The sequence below is a fragment of the Cydia fagiglandana genome, chromosome 6 (assembly GCF_963556715.1).
Source record: "Cydia fagiglandana chromosome 6, ilCydFagi1.1, whole genome shotgun sequence".
NCBI classification, from domain to species: Eukaryota; Metazoa; Arthropoda; class Insecta; order Lepidoptera; family Tortricidae; genus Cydia; species Cydia fagiglandana.
In genome coordinates, this window is record NC_085937.1 from 14,905,421 (window position 1) to 14,932,921 (window position 27,501).

The 27,501-nt window shown below is 42.7% G+C and overlaps 2 protein-coding genes and 1 long non-coding RNA gene across 3 annotated transcripts in view; 2 read left to right on the plus strand and 1 right to left on the minus strand.

The window, feature by feature from the left end:
- The window catches only part of LOC134665475 (restin homolog), a 74,288-nt gene extending 53,429 nt beyond the window's left edge, over nt 1–20,859 (plus strand). The window contains exons 11-40 of the mRNA XM_063522450.1: nt 8,776–8,916; nt 9,772–9,903; nt 10,049–10,069; nt 11,021–11,192; nt 11,465–11,821; nt 12,100–14,885; nt 14,967–15,106; nt 15,849–15,983; nt 16,367–16,548; nt 16,735–17,023; nt 17,067–17,189; nt 17,233–17,355; nt 17,399–17,521; nt 17,565–17,687; nt 17,731–17,853; nt 17,897–18,019; nt 18,063–18,185; nt 18,229–18,351; nt 18,395–18,517; nt 18,561–18,683; nt 18,718–18,863; nt 18,932–19,172; nt 19,216–19,338; nt 19,382–19,504; nt 19,548–19,670; nt 19,714–19,995; nt 20,039–20,184; nt 20,253–20,493; nt 20,537–20,659; nt 20,703–20,859. Of these exons, the coding sequence (XP_063378520.1) occupies nt 8,776–8,916; nt 9,772–9,903; nt 10,049–10,069; nt 11,021–11,192; nt 11,465–11,821; nt 12,100–14,885; nt 14,967–15,106; nt 15,849–15,983; nt 16,367–16,548; nt 16,735–17,023; nt 17,067–17,189; nt 17,233–17,355; nt 17,399–17,521; nt 17,565–17,687; nt 17,731–17,853; nt 17,897–18,019; nt 18,063–18,185; nt 18,229–18,351; nt 18,395–18,517; nt 18,561–18,683; nt 18,718–18,863; nt 18,932–19,172; nt 19,216–19,338; nt 19,382–19,504; nt 19,548–19,670; nt 19,714–19,995; nt 20,039–20,184; nt 20,253–20,493; nt 20,537–20,659; nt 20,703–20,859 (7,290 nt within the window). The remainder of the gene's footprint in view (nt 1–8,775; nt 8,917–9,771; nt 9,904–10,048; nt 10,070–11,020; nt 11,193–11,464; nt 11,822–12,099; nt 14,886–14,966; nt 15,107–15,848; nt 15,984–16,366; nt 16,549–16,734; nt 17,024–17,066; nt 17,190–17,232; nt 17,356–17,398; nt 17,522–17,564; nt 17,688–17,730; nt 17,854–17,896; nt 18,020–18,062; nt 18,186–18,228; nt 18,352–18,394; nt 18,518–18,560; nt 18,684–18,717; nt 18,864–18,931; nt 19,173–19,215; nt 19,339–19,381; nt 19,505–19,547; nt 19,671–19,713; nt 19,996–20,038; nt 20,185–20,252; nt 20,494–20,536; nt 20,660–20,702) is intronic.
- Nucleotides 20,860–20,882: 23 nt separating this feature from the next.
- On the plus strand, nt 20,883–22,370 carry LOC134665290 (uncharacterized). Its single transcript, XR_010098353.1, has 2 exons — nt 20,883–21,014; nt 21,927–22,370. It is a non-coding gene; the product is annotated as an uncharacterized LOC134665290 (long non-coding RNA).
- A 959-nt stretch (nt 22,371–23,329) lies between these two features.
- LOC134665289 (DNA-directed RNA polymerase II subunit RPB11) lies at nt 23,330–25,376 on the minus strand. Its single transcript, XM_063522188.1, has 4 exons — nt 25,239–25,376; nt 25,062–25,151; nt 24,602–24,776; nt 23,330–23,977 (listed from the first exon to the last, which is right to left on the minus strand). Exons 1-4 carry the CDS (start codon nt 25,289–25,291, stop codon nt 23,942–23,944), a joined length of 354 nt encoding a protein of 117 aa, XP_063378258.1. The 5' UTR covers nt 25,292–25,376; the 3' UTR covers nt 23,330–23,941.
- Between the last annotated feature and the right edge of the window lie 2,125 nt (nt 25,377–27,501).

Sequence of the window (27,501 nt, forward strand, 5' to 3'; positions counted from 1 at the left end):
CCTAAATTTATTTCAGGTGTAGTTTGTTAGACTGTCCATAATGTAAAGCTAACTATAGAAACCTGTCCGAATAGTAATTAGACTTACGTCAATTACCGCGCACACAAAGTACAAATAAAATACAGCCATTTTTACAATAATCCTTGCTAGTACTAGTTACACTAATGTTTTCAACCGATGTATACGTAAATTGTTACGCCTTGTTTAAAGAAGCCTGTGATATTCTGAATTGTGGGGTTTTCAAAAGGGATAGGGATATCTGAATGCCATAAGTACTCTATCTCATATCGTCTCCGATGTGTTGAGACGAATTCAAGGCTACACTCTTCACCAGTGAGTTGCGGATGCAATTGCAACTTATTTGTGTGACTTGCATAAAAATTTGTAGATTTCGTTTTTGCTGTCGACTGTACTGACTAAATGACGTTATTATGACGATATGGGTAGAGACTTGTAGAGTTCAGAAACGAACGAATGTTTTACAGAATCGATTTATTTAAATTTAAAATCACGGTAAAATCATGCGCTACATTTTTGTTGGGTGCAATGAAATCATATTTGTTTAATTATTTATTATTTATATCTATTTTTAAAATACCAGTGCCTGTAAGAAGACGATGATATTCATAACGTTAAGTTCTCACTTATGACTCGAGCATTCCCGTGCTTTTAGGTTAGTTTTCACTTTTAACTTATTAATATTTTCTAAATTAGCATAACTTAGTTAGTAATTGTTAATTATAAATAAACATTAAGCATTACATAATGGATTTTGAATCATTTAATTAATAAACTATCCTAGTTTATTCGTTTTAATAAAATATACATTGAACACTGTTGTGTATTTATTCCCATCCTGCATTATCCCTACTGGAATAACTGTTTGTTGGAAATAAATGATATGAATTAACTTTATGTTGTTTTATTCCGACTACATTTTATTTTTATAAAGATCCATTACATCATAGTGAGATGCAACATAGGTAACTTAATCAATAGGTACCTTTTTAGAAATTACTATGTACTTATCTAGCGGATCTTTATGAAAACTGGTGTTTAGAAAATTCTTTATGCGCGAATGCTTGGTTGATTTTCAAAATCCGGATATTTCATTACTTTGACATCTTATTTCAGCATAATCGCACAGTATTATGTTGAATTGAAACTTTAATAAAATAATAAAAAAGCATAAAAAGGTAACCTGAAGGGATGCATAGCGCACAATATTTATTTTTGACTATTATAGTACGAGTACGTATCTGGTTTACTAACCAAAGTGACGTCTAGGGTCATATTCATATTACTATCTCATTCACTCATACGACGGCCTTGTAAGTGTGAATGAAAAGATTTATTACTCCGGCCGTCGCGTCAACTAGGTCTGTAGATACTATAGTGGGGATGGATGCACTTTCCAAAATGCAAAATTTCCTCCTTTTAAATTAAGTTTTAATCAAGCATTCGCGCAAGAGGAATGTGTGTATTAGGATAAGGCTTATTACCTATAGACGATGGCATGCTCGTCTATGCTTCTAAAATCAAAAATAGAAAATCGCCACTTTTGTAGGACAGAGTATGTATTTGCTTGGGCAAAGGGTTGGAATTGGATGCACTGTAAATAAATCTTTGTAAATTCAATTTTGACAAGTCAAATTGTTTATTATAAACTTCTTGTGTCTACTAACTTGTTGTACTCTTATAATAGGAATATAAATACCTAGTTTCAAACTTCCCATTAATGCTGCGTTCTCTCCTTAAATCAATAGGTACTGAGTTTTCGCAGAATTAGAGACGAGTCATTATAACATCTAATAATAATTCGGTGTACCCCTTACATTTCATTAAAGTGTCAAAAGGGCTCTACGTGTTGGCTTCGACTCCGCGCACGCCTCCCAAAAGTCCGGAGCAACATTATTCCGTGATGGGAAAGACATATTATCCATCTTTATAACCCAAATTTGATATCAACCACAGTGGAAATGGCGGAAAAGTCGACCCAACAATCTGACCCTTTGGCCCCTAGTGGGTAATAAACTGAATTAATTGCTCGCGGTAACACTGCGACATTCCGCTACCCGCCACCGTAGGTACTTACATCATTCGATTACACGCGATTACCTGGTTCCTGGATAGGGAAATGTAACTTTATTCTGCCGTAATAATGTTTTAACTCGTTAACTGCTATGCTACGATTGTAGCGCTACGTCGTGCGAAAGTATTGTTTTCCCATTATGTAGTCGGGAAGTTGCCTACAGGCGTAACGGTAATGTCTCGTCATTAGTGCACCGTAGGTTTCATTTTAGGTATGTCACTTACTCGCAACTTAAATGCAATAAACGACAACGATTATTTAAATTTATGGGTTAAGTTTTTATACTGTAAATATACTAGGTAGGTACTAATTTATTATTAATTTTTAATTTTAAGTTAATTTATAATATTTTATTATTAATTTCAATTTAAAAATTAAATTCGTTTTTTCTAAATCATCATATCGTTTCTTCCTATTTAATTTGGATTGGATGACCAAATTAAAGTTATAGCTTTCTAGCACTGAGCTGAGCAGGACGGACGGGCAAACAGACATTTTAACAGAACGTTTGATATCTAAAAAATCCCAAAATTACATATTTAAATACCGATATATAACACGGTGGAAAATTCAAATGTCGTAAGGGACATACAACAACATGTATATGCATATATAAAATACCGAAATTGCACATAGACACCGGTATTAGTGGCGGTGTCGATATCAAACAGTGTGTGTCTATTCTGTATTACTATTTTGTATTTATTAATACCTAGGTAAACCTTTATTTACCAAAGTGGAGTTCCTCTTAACACTATCGGTCTCATCTAATGGCTCCTCTACACGATGGGCCAGCGCCGGTCACTCCAAGGGACGCAGCCATGCGGTAGAATGAGATAGCAATATCACTTGCTCCCTCTAACGCATAAATGCGTCCCTTGGAGTGGCCGGCACTGGCCCATCGTGTAGAGGAGCCATAACACGTTGTTATTTCGTTTCCCCGTGTCCGTTGGCAAAGATCATTTTGCCTTGAAACGGGTACAGATTTACGTCAGCTGCGTGACACTACACAAAGGGACATTCGTCACTCATTGGACAGTTAACAGGATATGCGGTTATTCTATTAGTCAATTCACACTGATTCAACTTTAACTAGGTGCCTTCTGCGGCTAAACTAATCTGGTTAGACTGGGATATTTAGTACTTACTTTGATATAAATAAATAAGTACCTAATCAATAAATAGGATAAGTAGTAATGTTTTAAGTCCCTGTATAGATGTGAAACTTTTCAATAAGTTGAAAAAGTTATCGGAAATTTCACAGGAAACAAAGGAAACGTTCATTTTACAAATGGAAAATTTCGATTTCCATAGATTTTGTAAGATTTTTCCATGTGGAATTTTGTAAATTCTGTAAATGGAAACATTCCGACGGCACATCAGTATTAGTCCCCTATAATGATTTCAGGATCATTTAACCTTATTTCAGGATAATTTTTACAACAATTCTTAATGAACATGTGCTTATTACTTTGCTCATTTATCAAAATTAATTAGAGTGCTAATCAATGTGTATACTACACACGGTTTCAAATAATGAGTTTATAACTCCATCCAAGACACAATTTCCTTTGAATGTTTCTCTCCTATAAAGTCTTTCTGTTGTGCTTTTTATAAATGTGTTGCTAATTTCAATGGGTTTGGGTATAGGCCAAGCTAAACATGGAATGTACGCAGTATACCCACTAATAGAAACAGTTCGATAGTATCAGTCTAGCCAAAGGTGACCTCCGCACGCATTGTTTAGTGTTTACGCCCTTGACAGAATTTAGGTAGGTACTATTATATGGCTTTTCGTTCAGCTACACTGCTGTTTAACCACGATACCTGCTCATAGTGAAATAAGTATAAGTTTGTTAAAAAAAATTACAGAAAAATGGGAGCTATTTCTTGGATAAATCTGTGGTTTTCCTAAGTATTTTCATCATTAATTGATTCTGTAGTATGTAATTAAATAACTTTCACACTCAACAGAAAAACGTAAAACTACTCATGGAAGTCATGGACAAATTTATGGAGGAATGCAAAAAAAGGTACTGACTAAATTACAGCACCTCTAAAGTAATTTCTAAATTAGGAATTAGGTAAACTTTTCTTTGCGTTCTTCTAAATCTGTATAAATTAAATACATTTCTGCTTACACACTCTCTGGAATTATTTCTTGCGGTCTTTGTATAACTTCGACGGCGTGTCATTGAATAACTTAAGTGACGTCGATAAATTACCTTACTTTTCGAAAATAAAAGCCGAACAGAAATTCTCTTTGAAAGCTGCAAAAGTTGTGGCGAATTCAGGACGATATCACGAGCCGATCCTGGCTTGAAGCCAGGGCAGTTGTTCCTATCGCTTTGAAAACCGTCGAGAGCAGTACCTTCACAAGTTCGCAGTAAAGGCAATAAGACTATTGTTTTTTCGATATAGTTTTTAAAGTGCTAATATATAGAGGCGTATGGTATGAAGGCAAAATTTTATCTATAGTTATTTCATAGGATGTTTACCTGCATTTCACGAAGAAAACGGGAGACCCCTTCAAATTTTTAAGCACGATACGAGCAGTGTTTGTATGCCGAACAAATCTCGTGCTTAATTATCATAGTTATACATATCCTATAACTCTGAGTACTTTATTTAGTATTACTTTTATACTCGTTACCCACAAGCGAAGCACACAGCAAACGATCTCAAAACATTCATGGAATTCCACTACATAAACTTCGCAGTTACCTAATCTCTTCACAATCTCGATTAAACATGGACTAACTAAACAATTCTAGTCTGTACTTCTCGTTAACAATAGATATTTAGATCCTTACCATAATAAATTGGAATGTTTACATTACCATATTATCAATAGCTACAAGATTTTGCACTTAGCAATACTGTAATGGATAACCTAGGTATTAAAACTTCGATTGAAATTCGAACCAAGCGTCCCTACTTACGAGGCAGTCAGCCTGAAAATCCTATTACGTTTAATCCAGCCCGTGTGTGCTTAGACTGCTTAGCTTCTTTACGAGTACCTATTACGCTTACTTATAAAGGCAGGGAATTCCTACTAAAAATGGTGCAATTTGTATAAAAATCCTTTTTTCTACTCGTCGACTTGAATTCTTGAATTAAGATTTCGTATACCAAACTGCATTTAATGTATGGGCTCCCAACTCAACTATAATATTCATTTTGATAGTGCAGGTAGGTACTATGTACGAGGTTCTAATAAAAAATCTTTTTTTTCTCTAATGCACCACCTACAATCTTCTCTGCTTTGCCTTAAGGTTGACTGGTAGAGAATGCCTCATGGCATTAAGTTCGCCTTTTGTACACTTTTTGCACAGTTTTTCTTTTGTGCAATAAAGTCTAAATAAATAACACTCACTCATGTAATAAAATCTAAAATTGCTAAATATATAAGGAGCATTCCACGGGCTGTCCCGTACAAACGCATTTTATTTCCTGTGTTGCGACTTTTTTCTCGGCATTTAAAGCAGGCGATTATTTTTCTGTACATATTTTTGACCATTTGTCATTGAAAAGGAAACTCTTATACCTTTAAATCTTCAGAAACTTCGTGTTTGTACGGGACAACGGTAGACAATTTCGTGGAATGCTCCATAAGTTGGTAAAAATTGCCGAGCCGGTAACGAACGGAAAATAAGAGCGTTAATAATAAAGCTATTAATATTGCCTAAATCATGATTGATTGCGTGAACCTAACTTATCAAAAGCATACCGTGATACTTTGTACATGCATTATGAACCCAACGTAGCAGTAACGAAGTCTTAAATAATATATTACCGCCATAAAGGAATATGAGCACTGGCGATCTTGCCGTCAAGTTTTATGAGAACCTAACCGAGCCATAATAGGTTGGCAAATTTTTCTATTACTAAACCATAGGGTATAACAACATTTGCTGAGCCCACAGCTTCTCCCGCTTAAGATTCTGTCTATGTGCTTATGCATTCCCCTTTCCATTCCACAGTGAGTGTAAATACCTGAAGCTATAATAGGTAGAGTCAGACCAAGCTAGATTGGCAGCGATTTTGATAGCCCAAACGGTGTAAGTGTTAAGTAAACGTCATAATTTCATAGAAGTTTGAAGTTTAGAATAACACGTGCACCGTATATGGGCTATCAAAATCGCTGCCAACTTAGCTTGGTCTGAGTCTAGTATTTCATCGTAACCTTTCAATGGATTAGACGAGAAAAGGTGACAGACAGACAAGAGTTACTTTCCTATTCATAATATTAGCAAGGGTTTAGTACCTACATAAGATATGTACAAGATTCTGAATTTTACGAGCGCACGTGTGAAAAGTATATGAAGTCATTGACCGGTTTGAACCTGGGATTTTATTGCGAATGCCTGCTGGTGTGGTTTGCCAGTATCGTTTAGTAAACTTGAGATACTTCTAGCTAAGCCGGGAAAAGGTATGCTAGGTATTCCTTCCGCTTTCATAATTTAATTCGTTCTTTATAAATCATACAGAATATACATACGTCATTTTGATTTCGCAGGTTGATTCTTAAGGGGCCCACTGATTAACAGTCCGCCGGACGGTATCGGCCTGTCAATTGTTCGAAACTGTCAAAATTTTGTTCTAACTGACAGGCCGATACCGTCCGACGGCCTGTTAATCAGTGGGCCCCTTTAAAGGTACTAAAAGTTTTCGGATTCGCTTGACTACCTTACTTTTCAAAATAGAAATTAAAAGGTCGTATTTCATTTAACCGTTATCAGAACCTTCAAATATGGTACGTATGTTTGATGCTGTAAAGCTTCTTAGCTTAGCTTTTTTTGATCTACAGACAGAACCAGATCAAAAATAAAGTAACATAACGTAGCGAATTTCGAGCGAGATAAGCTCTAAAGTTGGCAAGCTCTGCCGCACCGCCGAAGTGCAGGCTTATTGATCCGCAAACGTCTCCAGACTCCACTAACTATATAGTCTACTCCTATCAAAAGGTATAACCCCCGCCTCCCTATCCGTACCTATACCGACACCGGTAGGGGACGGAATGTCGGGTACTGGTTTTCGCACTGGGGTGAACGTAATATTACACGATTGGGTACACCCAGCTGCTAAACTGCCGTAGGTTTTAGTGAATGAATTCCATTCATAAAGTGGGTAATGCACTGAGACTTGGAATACCACGCCGGTGGCAAAAGTATAGAGGCCGTCTGATAGTAAGGGGGGTTACTCGCTATACTAACAAATACATAATATATAATACAAATTTAATTTATTAAAAAGAGTTCACTCTAAACTCCGCTTATGATTCTCAATGAACCTTACAAATACGTGCAAGCAACACCAAAGCTTTGTATATTAAATAGCTTTTACGACTCATTCGGTATCGCTTTTAACGGTCCATTATCCTATCAACGTTATCTAAAGCTGTTCAAATGGGACAAATTATCTATTTATTGCTTAGATAACATCTAACAAACGGTACTTTAATATTATAAATCATGTAAACCAATTCATTACGTAAAACTTCATCAGGTAAGGTAATGCTTCTATAATCAGGTAAGGTAAAGCTTAAAAGCTAAAATATAATGGCTCTACAGTGACAGGATTATCTTACTCGCTGACGTAACGCATTTACCCATAATTTACCCGAATTCAGTATGAATCTCAAAAATGAAATGTCGCAGCGACTGCTCCCTGTGACGCTTGCCGCTAATAGAGCGAAGGATCCTGAACATCATATAGGCGCGTGCTGTGACAAAGTCGAATAGTTTAGGATTGGGTGCCCTAATTCGCTTTGCCTGGGGTGTTCGCTTTACGCGACCTTCCCCTACTTATAGATTAACTATTTGTGAAACACAGGTTGGTGTTGGTAGCTACCATACCTCACCAGTCAAGTCATCATGCTTTACCGAGAGTGGCGTACAAATATAGGTATTTTTTAGCCAGATAGATACTATATGCTGTATATTTTTCTTAGGGATTAAGTACCTATAAACATTTTGTAATTTGCGTCGGATGTCGACGACTTCAATTGTCGAGTGTCCGGACAAACTCGTATCGGTTTCAACCGCATGCTAATTATTTTACATTTAATTATACAAAGTGTGTCTTCGATGGTTTATTTAACAGATGCAGTCAGGAAAGTGTGTGAAGGACCAATTTGTTTTGCGGTCACCAGGTGCGTCATCGGGAGGAAAATAACAATCAAGAACTGCCGAACGAAGAATATCCTGTTTGGGGAAGGATAATGATCGGCTTAAATCGTGAATACGGATAAAATGATAACACTCATGGAACCTTTTAGAAATACGAAAACATGAATATGAGATAAATGAGTCGCTGTGACCCTTACGACCCGTACTCACGATTTACGCCGCGAAATTAATTAAAGTTTTTTTTTCTTTGCATAAGATGTGATGTAAAAATGGCTGTATTTATAAATGTTGTACTTATTAAGTATTCCGATGTGTGAAATTTGTTATAGGTGTTTATGATGATGGTCACTGCGTCATTTAAGTAGGTATATCTCTCTTAATTTCTATGTGAGCGACATTAATAGTATTTAATGCTCATGCAATGCCTATAAAATAAAATTAAGGTACCTACGTAAATAAAATTGATCTCCATTGGCGAATGTAGAAAAAACGACCTAAAGCTTTTTTTTTTCAGTTGCGGTTTTTCTTATCATATTTAACTACTCATAACAGGAGATGCTTCGCGAAAAACAACATCACTTAGAGCGACTGATGCGAGAACGGGAGCTAGAGCGGACGGAGGTGGCCAAGGTGTCTCTGCAGGCCAACCGCGCTGAGACCGCCCTCGAGCAGCTGAAGAAGGAATCCGCACAGGTAGAGACATAGCTTAAAGGCGCATTTACTCGCAAATAAGTTTCCCGGCTGAGTTTGGGCGAAATATTGTATGAGATTGTCGACAACAGCCAACTTAATCGTTTAATGCAGCGGTCGGCAACAAGCGGCCCACGAGCCTCCCTGGCTATTTTTTATGTAGGTACCTAATATTAACAAATTACATTGTCTGATAGATTCATAAATATTAACAAAGTGCGGCCCGCGTCAACTTCGGTAACTACTATTTGGCCCTTGGCTCCTAAAAGGTTGCCGACCGCTGGTTTAATCCATAGAGTAATATAAAATTCCACTACTTAACGCTAGATGTCGACTACGGAATAACTCGCGTTTTGGTAAGAAAACGGATCTATGGGGCTCTCCATAAATTACGTCATTTCAAATTAGGGGGGGGGGTGGTCTGGACATCGGATGATGGTAGCATGACGTAGGAGGAAACGGGGTCATTCGAAGCATGATTTTTTGATGATTTTAGGGGGAGCGGGGTTCAAAAAAATCGATGACGTAATTTATGGACAGCCCCTATGGAGTTACTACTCTTTCTTTACTCTATGGTTTAATCGCATATGTTCAGGAACGACCAATAGTTACCTACCCAAGTAAATGGTCCGTTAGTGATCCTAGAATAGGTAAGTATATATAATATCAGCCCTTTTCCTACAACTGAGGCTTGAGGTAGTCCGTAACGTAAAAAGATTCCCTAACGCCGATTTTACCAACATTGTCATTAGGTTAGGTGGTGGTATAGTAGATACCTGTGCCTTCAAGTTTCAGATTGCAGAACATACAAGTCTTAGCATCGTTGCCTAAAGCTTATCGTGCATTTTGCTGTTCCAGACAAGCACTGAGAACGGCAAGCTGAAAGCCGAGTTGGACCGTCTGACGCAGCAGCTAGAAGACGAGAGACAGAAGGTGGAGGATCTGCTCTTCAAACACGAAGAGGAAAACATCAACAAGGAGGACTACAATGTAACTATAACTAATTCTAGGTAGTACTACGATAATAGAAATTCGTGAGATTACAAGATAGAAATTACCTAGTCGTAGGCCATTTGAGTGCGATTGTTCACTGTTGTCCTGGTACTTTATTTTAACCGTTGTCTATTTGTTTCAGAAATACAAAGATGCAATGGAGGTATGAAGATTTTATATTTATTATTTTTTTGTTTAAAATTCACATATGTATGTGTGTGTTAGTCGCAACTCTTAAGACAAAACTGCTTTGGAATTTAGTATGAGACAACTAGGGGGAGAGGTAGAAGCAGTTCAACGACTTATACACAGGCGAAGTCGTGGGCAATGGCTAACTAACTAACTAATATGGCTCAACGACCCAAACAGGGTCTTAGCCTCCGAACAAACAAACAAACAAACAAATAATTTATTTGCAAAAAAGGGTAATTATAGGTCTTATTGTTATACAGTATTGTTTCACCTTTTCAGCTGTGTACAAACAGCATGAAAATCCATAAAGGCATCTTAAAAAATATGTAGACACATTTGAAAACTATAAAACTTTAACATTTTATTAAAATTATCAAATTTATAATTACCTACAGCCATTTATATAGTTTTAACCATAACCAAATCAATTACAGATAACATTTATTTACAAATTTACACAGATCGTTACTTACTCTACATTATTTAAAAATTCTTGTATACTATAGAAACACCGATCAAGAAGCCAATTTCTTAAAGTTTGCTTAAACTCATTGCCTTCGAGAGCTTTTATTTGAATAGGCAACTTGTTAAAGATCACAATACTCATATTAAAAGCATTTTTTTTATAAATGCTGGTCATACATCGTGGCTGATTGAGAAGATTTTTATATTGTGGTCGTGGACGAGAGCACTCCACTTTTCCCGATCCTGCGCCGTTTCCTACCAATTATCGGCTTGAAGCTGACGCAGATCCGCTTCCACACTGTCTCCCCAGCGGTATCTGGGCCGATCTACCGGGCGGCCACCAGTCGGTCTTCCTAGTTACGCCCTCTTGGCAGCCCAATCCAGCCGATCCTCTCCCATTCTTAATAATGGCTAACAGCAACTAATAGTAAATAATATAAAATGATAATATTTGCAGGCCGAGAAATTCGCCCGCGACCAGCGAATCCGCGAGCTGGAAGCAGAGGTGGCGCTGCAAGCTGCGCGCGCGGACGCGGCCGCGGCCACTCTGCGCGCCGGCGACCAGCAGCGCGCCGCCGAGCTGGCCGCGCTCGCCGACCAGCACCGCGAGGAGCTCGCCGCTGCCCACAGTGAGTGCTGCTCATTTTAAGCTTAGATTGCTGGTCGCTAATCCTAATGAGTCTCGACTTGTAAGCCCTGTGTGAGTGTAGGTAGAATCTGTGCGGAAACAGAAGAGTTGTGAAATGTAGGGGAGCCCATATATTCTACGACTCTTCTCTTTCCGCACAGACCCTATATCGATGAGTTAATTCCGCAATGTTAGACGGCTATTTAATGAATGCACTACCCGTTTACTGTCAATATATTTTTTTCCATATGTTAATTGGTTTTTCATCCACAGCATTGTCTTCCGAGCTTCAAAAACTCCTGGACGAAGCTTATGCCCTGCTCAAAGAAAAAGACAGCGAGAAGGACTCCATCGGCAAGAGCATGTCGGAGGAGCTCTCCAAAGTCAAGGCCGAGGCTGAAAAGGCCTTGGCCGAGGCCAAGTCTAAAATCTCCATCGCACAAACAGAGTTCGACACTCAAATATCCGTCCTCACCGCTAAACTGCAACTGGCCGAGTCCAAACTGGAATCGGAGAAACAGAACTTGGAAAGGCTTAATAAGGAGAACAGTCAGACTGTCATTGACTTGAATGCGAAGCTAGCGCAACTCCAGGCTTCAGTCGATGATAAGACGCATGAGTTGAATAAAGGTAGTTTTCCAACCCCCTTTTCCTTTATTTCTAGTAAACCCCTCGATCTGATACGATTAAGTTAATAATGTTCTATCTTTTCTGTAGTCAATCCAGACACGATATAACTACATAGAATTAGGTACATAGTAACAGTCTGAGTGAGAATACTTGCATTGTTAGTTAATTCTTACAAACGAACAGTTTTTATAAGAGTTCCTCCACTTTATAAAAGTCTCTGTAGTCAACCGTATTGACACTGTTTTCTGTATTTAATTTAACTGTCTTGTATTTTTCAGTTATCGGGGCAAGTAAAGAGCACGAACTGAACCTGAACAAGGAAATAACTAAGCTCAAAATGGAACTCAGCTCAAAAATATTAGATTTGGAACAATTAGGAGAAGCGAAGACAAAACAAGATTCGAGCTGTAAAGTCTTGCAAGAAGAGATCGCTAAAGTCCGGGAAGAGCACGCAGCAAAAGTCAATGAGTATGAAAGCCTATTAAACGAAATCACACAACAAAATGAAAAGAGCAAATCAGATATTGCAGAATTGCAGCAAAGTTTAGCCGCCAAAACTAGAGAATATGAAAAATTACTTCACGAATCAAGTGACTCGTCCAGTTCTACTGAACAACTTATAAACGAATACAAACAAAACATCCACGAAAGAGACAAGGAAATTATAAAATTAAAAGACGATTATGAACAGGCTACGGCAAACTTTAATATCAAGCATAGCAAAATTGCAGAAGAACATAAGAAAGAAATCGATAATCGTAATTCAAAAATAGAAGAGCTTATGAAAGAAATAGAGAATCATAAGCAAACTTTAGATCAGAACAAAGTGGAGCTCGATACTCTTAACTCGCAATTTACGCACAACGCTTATGAACTGAAGACAGCAAAAGAAGAGAACGAACGTCTTAAACAACAAATAAATGAACTAACTCAAGCCAATAACGAGTTAAAAGATAAAATATCTGCATTGACATTAGAGATCGGTGAACTTAAACGACACCTTGCCAGTACTTTGGAAAAGTGTGAAGACTTGCAGAAATCTAAAGATAAAATCGAAACCGAATATATGAATCTTACTGGACAGGCGACTGACTCTAATGAACAATTTAACAAACTGTCGCAACATCTTAAAGACTCAGAAAAGGCGTTGGAAGAATTCAAAGATAAAGCGCGTGAGGCAGCTAATATTCACGGTAGAATGGAACAAGAATTAAAACAGAAACTATTTAAGCTTCAAGAAGATTTTTCGTTAGAACGTGGTCAATTAGTAAAATCAAATGATGAACGGATAGAAGAACTGAAATTGGCAGACAGTAAAATTAAAGAACTTGAAAATAAATCCAATGAGATGTCTAATCATATGAAAGAATTGGAATCTAAGGCAGATCAATTGATGGACGAAAATACTAATTTAAAGCAAGAGATCGTTAATCTGAAAACTAGAGAACAAGAGCTAAACAACGAATACGAAACCATGTGCAAAAAGGTAGACGTAGATATTGAGAAGTATAAGGAAGAGATTGCAATTTTGAAAGCTGACGGGGCTACATCACAAGTCACGTTAATGGAAAAAGTAGACCAATTAACTGAAGCCCAGAATGAGTTGAACAATAAACTAGAAGAAGCTAGAAAGAATGAAGATTCATTACAAAAGGTTATCAACGACATGAACTTGCAACTGGGTAATCAAAAAAGCCAATATGAGAAAGAATTAGAACAAGTTCATACCCAATTAAGTGCTGTGAGTGACGATTTAAAAGCTAGTAGGGGTGAGGGCGAACAGCTAAAGCAATCTCTACAAGAAAAAGAAAACAGCATTAAAGAACTTTCACGCAAATTGGAAATGCTAGATGTAGATCTGAAGTCTAACCTAGAAATAGTGACTGAAAAAGAACGCCAAATTGCACAAATTAACGAAGAACTCAACGGTGCTTTAGAAAGTAAAAAACAGCTAGAAGAAAAACTTAATGCAAGTACCCTAGAGTACTATACTTTGAAGCAGCAATATGAAGCCCTTGCTAGTAATTCTTCCGCCGAAGAATCCGTTTTAAGGGAACAACTCAACCAGTTAGAATCCTTACGAAAAGAAATGGTTGTTTTAAACCAAGACAAAAACACTATTGAAACAAAATATCAAGAAGAATCAGCCCAGTTAGAAAAATTAAAAACAGAACATGAAGAAACTTTACAGAAATTAAATGAAAACATTACAGCTAACGCCAACCTTACCAAAGCCTTAGAAGAACAAAAAAGTGTAATTCAAAACGAAAGTCAGAAGAGTGAAAATAATTCCACCAAGGTTAAACATTTAGAAGACGAAATCTCTCGACTGAGTCAAGAAATCCAAACCAGTGCAGCAAAAGAAAACGAATTGAATTTACTAAATGAAAACCTAAATAAAGCAATTGCTGAATTGAAAAACCAAAATGAAGAATTAAATGAAAAATATAAAGTAGAAACAGAATCTCTAAAAAATACCGTTAAGCCTTTACAAAATCGTGTAGAAGAACAAGATAAACAATTAGAAGAGTTACAACAAGCCAAAGAAAGGGTGACTGAATTGCAACAAATAATTGCCAAATCGGAAAGTGATATTAAGCAACTAACAAGTATAAATGAAGGTCAAAAGACGAATTATGAAGATTTGAATAAACAACTGCAAAAACAGTACGAGGAATACAAGAAGGAAGCCAAACGTGCAAAACACGACCTAAAAGCTCAAGTAGAAATGTATGACAAAGAATTGAAGGAATCCAAAGAGAAAGTTAAAGTTGAGATGGAAAAGCAATATGCATTGCAACAAAAACTAAGTGACGCCGAGAAGAATATAGTAGAACTAAACAATAAGTTAGAGTTAGTGACAGTTCAGCAGAGTGCTAGTGTGGAGAAGGATGATAATTTAGAGAAATTGACATTAGAGTTGCAAGCTATTAGGAAAAGTACCTCTGAAGCCTTATCGAAGAACGAGACCACTATCAACGCGTTGAAGAATGAGGTGGAACAAAGAAAGATAGAGTTGAAACAAAAGCAAGAGCTCATTACAAAACTCCAAGAAGATGTAAAGGTACTCGCAAAATTATTATTTAATTAAATAATTTATCATTCACAGAAGAAACCATGTAATTAATGGTATATTACATTTCAGAATCTTAAAGCCAAAGCTGAAATCGCGGAGAGAGAGAAGGTACTAATGATGAAAGACATGGCGTCGAAAAAGGACATTCGAGACAAGAACGATAACAACGCTGTAGGGCTGCACGGAGCCGGCGACGTCCCTGCACAAAAGTAAGCACTCTAGGATGCTAGTTCTAACTGCGAGTCTTTCTAAGGCATTCCATGAGTTATCCCGGACAAACGCATTTTATTTCGTTTGTAACCTATACATTTTTCAATTTTTAGTGTTCCGTACAAAACTTTGTTTACGGAACACTTATGGGATCACTTCGGTCTTGCAAATCAGTTAAATGCGTTTTTTAACTCGAAACTAATGCGTCGGAGTTATTTAACGAAGCATTTTCACATCCATTGTAAAAAAAGCGATTAAGTCTGTCCAATTTCCAATATGTAATGTAAGGTCGCCATAACACAAAAAGGTATTTGTATACCGTACTTAGCTAAGACAGTCAGAAAGGAAGATTCTTCTGTTTTTCCGACCTTCTGAAAGTGGAGTTTGTGTACAAAAGCAAAAGTTACAAGCGTTGAAAGAGCTTGTAGACGGTCTTACCCGATACACGATCTATACCACATTTACCTTCTAAAGTATTGTCACAGAATACGTAATATGTAGTAAGTATTATCATACAGAACGGCCACGCACCGCCCCGCCTCGACTCACATTACCTCGCCCCGCGACTGGCCGCGACATGAATCTGGCGGACTTCTGGCGTCCTCTACGTAAAGCGACTTAGCCGCGTGTACAAACGTGCCGCGTACACATATAAACGCAAATGATTTTTGATGTATGGCGTGTCCGCCCTGTGGTATTGTTTGATGACCAAACTTTTTAACCTTAAATGTGTTCCAACAGCGTGGAACAGCAGGCTGAAATGGAGGGCCAGGTGTCGTTCCTGAACTCGGTGATCGTGGACATGCAGCGCAAGAACGAGATGCTGCTGGCGCGGGTGCAGGCGCTCGAGGGCGGAGCACCCGACGAGCCCGTCTTGTGAGTACTTACTGTGACTTCATTCTTCTTTAGTACCATTGTTGGACAGAAATGCACCGTTTTAGGCACATACAGAAAAGTTAATCCTGTCTGCCGTTGTGGTATCTCGTATGAATTCTTACAAAGTGTATAAAAAAAAAATATGATTATGAAGTTAAAATAACACCAGCAGTGGGACACAACATAGGCTATATAAAAATTAAAACCCATTTTATACGTTGACGGCTAAAAGAGTGTTTTCCACTTTAAGATGTAATGGATTTAAAAAATGTTTTTTAAAATTTGTCTTCTCCCAACAACTCTAGAACATGATAGTGCTTGCTCTCTTGGCGTTGCGCACTGATTTACTTCAAGATAGTAATTTGTTATATTGTATGTTACAGCAACGGTCGCAAGCCGCGCGCAGTAGCGCCGCGGCTGTGGTGCGACATCTGCGACGTGTTCGACGCGCACGACACCGAGGACTGCCCGCGCCAGGCCGCCGGCACGCCGCCCGACGCCCCGCCGCCCGCCGCCGGCAAGAAACCGCCGCCACCACCCCGGCCCTACTGCGACATCTGTGAAGGTAACTACTAGTCCTACTAGGTCCTACTACATCTGCGACGTGTTCGACGCGCACGACACCGAGGACTGCCCGCGCCAGGCCGCCGGCACGCCGCCCGACGCCCCGCCGCCCGCCGCCGGCAAGAAACCGCCGCCACCACCCCGGCCCTACTGCGACATCTGTGAAGGTAACTACTAGTCCTACTAGGTCCTACTACATCTGCGACGTGTTCGACGCGCACGACACCGAGGACTGCCCGCGCCAGGCCGCCGGCACGCCGCCCGACGCCCCGCCGCCCGCCGCCGGCAAGAAACCGCCGCCACCACCCCGGCCCTACTGCGACATCTGTGAAGGTAACTACTAGTCCTACTAGGTCCTACTACATCTGCGACGTGTTCGACGCGCACGACACCGAGGACTGCCCGCGCCAGGCCGCCGGCACGCCGCCCGACGCCCCGCCGCCCGCCGCCGGCAAGAAACCGCCGCCACCACCCCGGCCCTACTGCGACATCTGTGAAGGTAACTACTAGTCCTACTAGGTCCTACTACATCTGCGACGTGTTCGACGCGCACGACACCGAGGACTGCCCGCGCCAGGCCGCCGGCACGCCGCCCGACGCCCCGCCGCCCGCCGCCGGCAAGAAACCGCCGCCACCACCCCGGCCCTACTGCGACATCTGTGAAGGTAACTACTAGTCCTACTAGGTCCTACTACATCTGCGACGTGTTCGACGCGCACGACACCGAGGACTGCCCGCGCCAGGCCGCCGGCACGCCGCCCGACGCCCCGCCGCCCGCCGCCGGCAAGAAACCGCCGCCACCACCCCGGCCCTACTGCGACATCTGTGAAGGTAACTACTAGTCCTACTAGGTCCTACTACATCTGCGACGTGTTCGACGCGCACGACACCGAGGACTGCCCGCGCCAGGCCGCCGGCACGCCGCCCGACGCCCCGCCGCCCGCCGCCGGCAAGAAACCGCCGCCACCACCCCGGCCCTACTGCGACATCTGTGAAGGTAACTACTAGTCCTACTAGGTCCTACTACATCTGCGACGTGTTCGACGCGCACGACACCGAGGACTGCCCGCGCCAGGCCGCCGGCACGCCGCCCGACGCCCCGCCGCCCGCCGCCGGCAAGAAACCGCCGCCACCACCCCGGCCCTACTGCGATATCTGTGAAGGTAACTACTAGTCCTACTAGGTCCTACTACATCTGCGACGTGTTCGACGCGCACGACACCGAGGACTGCCCGCGCCAGGCCGCCGGCACGCCGCCCGACGCCCCGCCGCCCGCCGCCGGCAAGAAACCGCCGCCACCACCCCGGCCCTACTGCGATATCTGTGAAGGTAACTACTAGTCCTACTAGGTCCTACTACATCTGCGACGTGTTCGACGCGCACGACACCGAGGACTGCCCGCGCCAGGCCGCCGGCACGCCGCCCGACGCCCCGCCGCCCGCCGCCGGCAAGAAACCGCCGCCACCACCCCGGCCCTACTGCGATATCTGTGAAGGTAACTACTAGTCCTACTAGGTCCTACTACATCTGCGACGTGTTCGACGCGCACGACACCGAGGACTGCCCGCGCCAGGCCGCCGGCACGCCGCCCGACGCCCCGCCGCCCGCCGCCGGCAAGAAACCGCCGCCACCACCCCGGCCCTACTGCGATATCTGTGAAGGTAACTACTAGTCCTACTAGGTCCTACTACATCTGCGACGTGTTCGACGCGCACGACACCGAGGACTGCCCGCGCCAGGCCGCCGGCACGCCGCCCGACGCCCCGCCGCCCGCCGCCGGCAAGAAACCGCCGCCACCACCCCGGCCCTACTGCGATATCTGTGAAGGTAACTACTAGTCCTACTAGGTCCTACTACATCTGCGACGTGTTCGACGCGCACGACACCGAGGACTGCCCGCGCCAGGCCGCCGGCACGCCGCCCGACGCCCCGCCGCCCGCCGCCGGCAAGAAACCGCCGCCACCACCCCGGCCCTACTGCGATATCTGTGAAGGTAACTACTAGTCCTACTAGGTCCTACTACATCTGCGACGTGTTCGACGCGCACGACACCGAGGACTGCCCGCGCCAGGCCGCCGGCACGCCGCCCGACGCCCCGCCGCCCGCCGCCGGCAAGAAACCGCCGCCACCACCCCGGCCCTACTGCGATATCTGTGAAGGTAACTACTAGGTCCTACTACATCTGCGACGTGTTCGACGCGCACGACACCGAGGACTGCCCGCGCCAGGCCGCCGGCACGCCGCCCGACGCCCCGCCGCCCGCCGCCGGCAAGAAACCGCCGCCACCACCCCGGCCCTACTGCGATATCTGTGAAGGTAACTACTAGTCCTGCTAGGTCCTACTACATCTGCGACGTGTTCGACGCGCACGACACCGAGGACAGCCCGCGCCAGGCCGCCGGCACGCCGCCCGACGCCCCGCCGCCCGCCGCCGGCAAGAAACCGCCGCCACCACCCCGGCCCTACTGCGACATCTGTGAAGGTAACTACTAGTCCTACTAGGTCCTACTACATCTGCGACGTGTTCGACGCGCACGACACCGAGGACTGCCCGCGCCAGGCCGCCGGCACGCCGCCCGACGCCCCGCCGCCCGCCGCCGGCAAGAAACCGCCGCCACCACCCCGGCCCTACTGCGACATCTGTGAAGGTAACTACTAGTCCTACTAGGTCCTACTACATCTGCGACGTGTTCGACGCGCACGACACCGAGGACTGCCCGCGCCAGGCCGCCGGCACGCCGCCCGACGCCCCGCCGCCCGCCGCCGGCAAGAAACCGCCGCCACCACCCCGGCCCTACTGCGACATCTGTTAAGGTAACTACTAGTCCTACTAGGTCCTACTACATCTGCGACGTGTTCGACGCGCACGACACCGAGGACTGCCCGCGCCAGGCCGCCGGCACGCCGCCCGACGCCCCGCCGCCCGCCGCCGGCAAGAAACCGCCGCCACCACCCCGGCCCTACTGCGACATCTGTGAAGGTAACTACTAGTCCTACTAGGTCCTACTACATCTGCGACGTGTTCGACGCGCACGACACCGAGGACTGCCCGCGCCAGGCCGCCGGCACGCCGCCCGACGCCCCGCCGCCCGCCGCCGGCAAGAAACCGCCGCCACCACCCCGGCCCTACTGCGACATCTGTGAAGGTAACTACTAGTCCTACTAGGTCCTACTACATCTGCGACGTGTTCGACGCGCACGACACCGAGGACTGCCCGCGCCAGGCCGCCGGCACGCCGCCCCGCCGCCCGCCGCCGGCAAGAAACCGCCGCCACCACCCCGGCCCTACTGCGACATCTGTGAAGGTAACTACTAGTCCCACTAGGTCCTACTACATCTGCGACGTGTTCGACGCGCACGACACCGAGGACTGCCCGCGCCAGGCCGCCGGCACGCCGCCCGACGCCCCGCCGCCCGCCGCCGGCAAGAAACCGCCGCCACCACCCCGGCCCTACTGCGACATCTGTGAAGGTAACTACTAGTCCTACTAGGTCCTACTACATCTGCGACGTGTTCGACGCGCACGACACCGAGGACTACCCGCGCCAGGCCGCCGGCACGCCGCCCGACGCCCCGCCGCCCGCCGCCGGCAAGAAACCGCCGCCACCACCCCGGCCCTACTGCGACATCTGTGAAGGTAACTACTAGTCCTACTAGGTCCTACTACATCTGCGACGTGTTCGACGCGCACGACACCGAGGACAGCCCGCGCCAGGCCGCCGGCACGCCGCCCGACGCCCCGCCGCCCGCCGCCGGCAAGAAACCGCCGCCACCACCCCGGCCCTACTGCGATATCTGTGAAGGTAACTACTAGTCCTACTAGGTCCTACTACATCTGCGACGTGTTCGACGCGCACGACACCGAGGACTGCCCGCGCCAGGCCGCCGGCACGCCGCCCGACGCCCCGCCGCCCGCCGCCGGCAAGAAACCGCCGCCACCACCCCGGCCCTACTGCGACATCTGTGAAGGTAACTACTAGTCCTACTAGGTCCTACTACATCTGCGACGTGTTCGACGCGCACGACACCGAGGACTGCCCGCGCCAGGCCGCCGGCACGCCGCCCGACGCCCCGCCGCCCGCCGCCGGCAAGAAACCGCCGCCACCACCCCGGCCCTACTGCGACATCTGTGAAGGTAACTACTAGTCCTACTAGGTCCTACTACATCTGCGACGTGTTCGACGCGCACGACACCGAGGACTGCCCGCGCCAGGCCGCCGGCACGCCGCCCGACGCCCCGCCGCCCGCCGCCGGCAAGAAACCGCCGCCACCACCCCGGCCCTACTGCGACATCTGTGAAGGTAACTACTAGTCCTACTAGGTCCTACTACATCTGCGACGTGTTCGACGCGCACGACACCGAGGACTGCCCGCGCCAGGCCGCCGGCACGCCGCCCGACGCCCCGCCGCCCGCCGCCGGCAAGAAACCGCCGCCACCACCCCGGCCCTACTGCGACATCTGTGAAGGTAACTACTAGTCCTACTAGGTCCTACTACATCTGCGACGTGTTCGACGCGCACGACACCGAGGACTGCCCGCGCCAGGCCGCCGGCACGCCGCCCGACGCCCCGCCGCCCGCCGCCGGCAAGAAACCGCCGCCACCACCCCGGCCCTACTGCGATATCTGTGAAGGTAACTACTAGTCCTACTAGGTCCTACTACATCTGCGACGTATTCGATGCGCACGTTTTTTGACAATTATTTCATTTTTTATGTACTCTTTTATGGCTGACCGTACTTTTCTTTCTTCTACTAATTACTCATCGAGACAATGCTAACAAACTCAAACACAATCAGTTGCGTTGTTTTATCACACAGTTCCAGGCCACGTGGCCACTGGAGGTCCTGTTTTCATGATCAGATCAGTTCGATGGTGCCATAATATTGCGTTGTCATCCAATTCAGAAAATACATATTATATGTATTTATGTAAATCAAGCGAATAATCCGAAGTGGGTCTAATTTAGCTTGCAAGATTTGACCCGAACATACAGACATAGCAAGTTAAAATATAATTGAAGGGATGTTTACAAAAACAAAATAACTCACTACACTGGTTGACACCAAACGATTGACAATGTTCTTAAAAAAGTGTCAACCGCTCTAAGCAATTATGTTGTTTTTGTAAATATCCCTTCAATTATTATATTTAGAGTTGGTGCACTAAACACTAAACAATCTATCACTGTTATAATGTTCGCTAAATTGTATCCTATTGGAATGTTTCATAGTTCACTCTAGAGCGATGTTGATCAGTCCATCAAGTGTGATCGGTGCAACTGGTCCTAATTTTATCACTGAAATTTCAAGGCGTCTATAATTCCTACTCAACCAGACAACTAGATATGAAACATTTATAACATGTTTGTTTGTTACAGTGTTCGGGCACGCGACGGAGAACTGTGATGAGGAGGAGACGTTTTAACACATAATTTATTGCACCTAGCTTTAATGTTACCGTTGTTGTTAATCCTTACGTGGGAATTATTTATTCATTATCGTTTACCAACTTTTTTGGTACGACTTGTTTACTTGTTAAATGTTTAACTGATATTTGTAAATAAAGCATTGATCTTTAATATTTAAGCTATAGTTGCATGATATTTTAATATTACAAGGTGAATGGTACTTTTTCGTGTGCATTATCTGGTTTATAATGCACATAGAGATATGTTCATGGCACATTTTAAATAATTTCCATCACAATCATGATTATTATATTCTTCATAGACTAATAACTTTTATTGTTGTTTTATGGAGATATAGAAAAGAAACACCAAATTTAAGATTTTGTATAAGCAATAAATTAATAATGAATTTTATTCCTATTGTTTTATTGAATACGCTAACTGTGTCGCATACTTCAAACTCGGGTAAATCCATTGGACCCTCTCAGCAAATATCTACCCTATTACGTTTTCTTAATACCAAAATCGCATAATCTGACAGATGGATTTACCCGAGTTTGAAGTTAAGCGACTCAACTGGTCAATAAATGACTGCCCAAAAATAGTATTTTATACAATCGTGATATAATAGAGTTTTTCAGTTGCTGAGTTGCCTAAGTCAGGCTCGAGAATGAAAAGCTTGATTATATCACTATTGTATACAATACTTTTTCTACAAATCAACAAAAATAATACTTTAAACTAGTAGAATCATACAAACAAACCAAACCAAAAGTATACAGCTAAGATACGCGAGCAGCCGCGATACCTTCATACTGGTACGCACCCCGGCCGCCACGTTGGTCAACGACACCTTCTCGTAACTCATGAGGCCCTGGTACTTGCTCCGCGCTAATTCAATTTTTAGACAGTTGTTTTCTCGATTTTGGCCACCGTAGCCAATGGAGACTAAATAGCAACACTAGTTTTCGTAGTATATGGATGTTGCTATATTAAGTGTGTCACAAGCGCGTTTCTGACTTATGAACCAATTGTTTATACTATACAACCTAAAATAAATAATTTATTTGAGCTATGGTTTTGTTTCGTCCTCTTCATCGCGGCGAGCTGTAATTGGTCAATTTCATTATAGATGAGTAAACTGTACCGAAATGAATATTATAGTTGAGTTGGGAGCCCATACATTAACACATTCAACACCAAGAACCCGACTGTCGGGTACACTGTTCGTAGCGACTACGCGCTACATACGGCGAAACCGTGGCTACGCGCTACGAGCGTAACCCGTAGCACTTAGTGGTAATGAATGTGTTAAAAATACCCAATTGCAGTTTGGTATAACAAATCTTAATTCAAGAATTACAGACAACAAGTAGAAAAATTATTTATTTTACTAATTATTATTCAACAAGTTCAGTGTTGGGTTGTCTTAAAAATATACTCTGGCACACCAACCTCGTCAGTAGAAAAACCGGGCAAGTGCGTGTCGGACTCGCGCACGAAGGGTTCCGTACCATAATGCAAAAAAAAAAAAAGGTCACCCATCCAAGTACTGACCCCTCCCGACGTTGCTTAACTTTGGTCAAAAATCACGTTTGTTGTATGGGAGCCCCATTTAAATCTTTATTTTATTCTGTTTTTAGTATTTGTTGTTATAGCGGCAACAGAAATACATCATCTGTGAAAATTTCAACTGTCTAGCTATCACGGTTCGTGAGATACAGCCTGGTGACAGACGGACGGACGGACGGACGGACAGCGAAGTCTTAGTAATAGGGTCCCGTTTTACCCTTTGGGTACGGAACCCTAAAAAGGCGGCAAATTAAAAAAATATAGGCGTAAACAGTTAACTTCCCATACAAAATTTGAATTTCGCGCCTATTTCTACTGACAAAGTGGGTGAGTTTGAGTATACAAATATTTCTTAATTCATGAAATATATTTAAAACTTACAATAGGTATAAAAGATGTTAATTCCTACATTTTTAATCTAATCCATCCTTCTTCTCCTTAATGGCTTCCTGTAACAATTAACCATAAAGTTATTTTTATTTACTTCTTGCAAGACGGATCCAGTGGGAGTCCATGGGGGTTATGACGCATGACAAATGACTCAGCACTCCCTTCCTAAGGGAATTTTTTTAGGAACTGTTTGTTAAAAATTTTGTTGATCTGTAGTATGCGTGTGCCAAATGGCTAAATTGTACATCAATATGCGGTTTTTTTATGCATACAGCTTACACTAAAAATACAGGTAAGGGCGGTATTTCATCTGTCCAATGTCATTGCCTCTCACTCTCTCATTAAAGCAAAATGTGAGACGCAATACACATTGGACAGGTGGAATACCACCCTAAGAAATGTGTCTAGTAGGAAACTCAAATATTGAATGTTATAAAAGTTTAACTTGTGCATTGACAGAATAGCCCAATAATATGTCATCTCAATACAAATTTGCGTGATTTTGTTATAAATTGTTAAATATAAGGTTATAAATTGTATTGAGACTGCACCCAAGTTGTTGAAAAATACTATAAAAATATTCATAAATAAATTGTTAACAATTGAAAAGATTTAATTTCAGTTTGGAATAATCCAAATAAAAACTTGGAAAAGAAAAATTAACACCAGATCTAATTACTCACTTTAAATCTCTCTTCGAATAAAGACAATTCTGATGTTAGGTCGGTGATGGCGTTCATGAAGGCCTCTTGCGGCGTGTAGTCGGAGGTGGTCTGGATGCGCAGCACAAACTTGTGCTCCAGGGGGTGGGGCACCTTGTAACCCGCAAACAGCACTTTCGGGTCTTTTAACAGTTGACTGTAAATAAAACATAGTTCATGTTTAGAGTTCTCAATATACTTCTTAGAATATATTGACACAACACACACACACACACAGTGTTGGTGTGGACACAACTTGTAAAGCAACAATCAATATTCTCTATAATGTGGACAATGTGGTACCTTTAGATTGAGAATGTCATGTGTATATGGCACAATATACAGTAATAATCATCCCAATTTGGTTTGCAGATTGGTTTTAGTGTAGTAGAGTACCAGATTCAACTAATTTATAAATTTAATAAATGTTTTAAGCACTTACTGTCTAATCATGTTTCCAAGAGTATGGTCCTCTTTGTTGACAGTAAATATTGCGGCATTTGTTACCTTCGTATCCTCTTCTTTTTGAACTCTAGAATAAACACGAGAATATGTTATTTACATCGTAAAAACATGAAATTCCTGAGCATATTATACTATATAAAATGATGATACTTACTTTTGTTCTCCTTCATATAAAAGGAAGGATTCGAATGTTGGTGGTGCGTTCATGGTTATATATTATTTGCTAGTTGTTTTAGAAGATCGTAAAAGCAACTTTGTCGAAGAAAAATGATTTAAGCACCGAAATGATGCATGCACGCATTCTAAAGTAGCTAACACACTACCGCACCGCACCAAGGTCATTGTGGGACGCACCCATAAGTAAAAGGGAGAAAGCGATATCTCTTTCTCCCTCTTACTTATGGGTGCGTCCCACAATGACCTTGGTGCGGTGCGATAGTGTGTTAGCTACTTAAACATTAACTTACCACAGATAACCAGTGTTGCCAACTCGGATTTTGAAAAAATGCTAGACTAATGTCTAGATTATGCCAAAGATTTTTGAAACACCTATGCAAAAAAAAAATATCACTTGAAATTAGACACGGGTCATTCCACCGTTTCGGGTGTTACACTTGAACTCATAAAATAAGGTTTTATTCGATATTGTAACAGGAACTAGGAGATTATAACTATTGATTCATCTACTACTTTGATAATATTTTCCTTTCCTGTACGCACATTATTAAAGTATAAGAGAAATAACGAGAGAATCACTAAAAAGTAGCTGTTTCGGGCGTTACGCGAATTGGCCTATACCTTCTGACCATCAGTACCAAAATGCATAATTAAGCGAATTTTATCAAGTAAGCTCCAGTTTTATTTATGTCAAGTAGTATTAGTTAGTATAGTCTACTGAAACACTGAAGTAACACTTAGTATCACTTCTTATTTAATTTTAATAAAATAAATTACCTGTTTCGGGTGTTACTCATGGTTCGTTTCGGGTGTTACGAGTACGAAATTAAGACAGATTTATACGAAATTATGGCTCATTTTATTGAAATAATTGTCTTTTTAATAAATTCGATTAAAAATAGAAGTAATAAATGCTGAATTATTTTAAAATACATTATCTTAACAATAAAAACTGTTTCTCGAAGATATCATAATTATTTTTCTTTCGATGCGAATATTTCCGAAAATATTCACTTAATCAAAAACTTGTTGATGGTGACACCTATTCATTTTGAAAGATCTATCCAACGACACCCCACATCACAGGATTAAATGCAAAAAAAAATAAAAAAATATTTTTTTTATACAGGAGCTACCATAAAAAAACATTTTTTTTCGGTTTTTTTTTGTGACATGAAGGTTCGGTATGTTTTCTATGGAAATAGGTTAGTTTTGACTTCTTAAACCAGTTTTCATTTTTCAACCCTTTGGTAGCGTTTCTTATGGAATGACCCACACCTAAAACACATAGATTTTTCAAATTTACCGCCTTTTTCTACTGACAAGATCTGCTTGACCAACTTTATATAGTCCGTTGACGTCCATCCGTCCACAAAAGTCAAAATTCATATGAAAATATGAACCACATGGCGAAGGCGCATATTGTTGCTGCCAAGTTGGTGCAAACTTGGCTTAGACTAAATTATGCTAAAAAATATGCCAGATGCTAAATGGAAAATTTTGGTGCCAAAGCGAGTGAAAATATGCCAGATCTGGCATCATTTATGCCAAGTTGGCAACACTGCAGATAACTAAGTGCCATTGACATCTGTCTAACAAATTGTTTTCTGGTAACATTATATCTTAAGGCGACTTGACCATAGACATAATATATATATAGACGTAGTCTCAGCGAGCTGTCACTGTTGCCACTTTTGTTTAGTGTACGATTAACAATGAGGCCCACGTTGCTGTAGCCATGTCGATAAAGTCATATCGATAAACTATCGACATTTCTTGCAATTTTAATTTTACTTCAAAATTCCCCCTCCAGACTATGTGCGTGAATCGCGGCGCGACGTCGCGGAGCGAACATATCGCGAAGTTGATGTATGACTCCACACTCGCACACTTCACGGCGATTTCGCAGTTTGGTTTGCGGCAAGATGGCGGAAAAGCATCAGCTGATCGAGTTTAACTGTTAGTTATCTATGGCATCATACGTGATTTAGCTGTTTTTCCATTTTGATTTCTTGTGAAACCGTAAAATATAGCTGCTTAATGTAATATAATCATAATATAATTAATATTTATCTGGCCACAGAAGAGCCAAAATAGTGTGTAATGTGGAGTCTTGCAAGTTCGCGCTTCGCGTCTCCTTTGACGCGGGCCGAAATACCGACAAAAAACGGAGAACTAGGCGCGAAGGCGTGAACAATCTGCGAAATCGACGCCACACTTGCGTTCGCGGCTTCGCCCGC

What these genes read in the sequence shown, in the direction of transcription:
- LOC134665289 (XM_063522188.1), bottom strand. Translation starts at nt 25,291, where the DNA reads ATGAACGCACCACCAACATTCGAATCCTTCCTTTTATATGAAGGAGAA. An exon ending in CTTGGAAACATGATTAGACA is followed by an intron (nt 24,777 to 25,061) that starts GTAAGTGCTTAA and finishes TTTTATTTACAG; the next exon opens with TCAACTGTTAAAAGACCCGA. An exon ending in TATTCGAAGAGAGATTTAAA is followed by an intron (nt 23,978 to 24,601) that starts GTGAGTAATTAG and finishes TAATTGTTACAG; the next exon opens with GAAGCCATTAAGGAGAAGAA.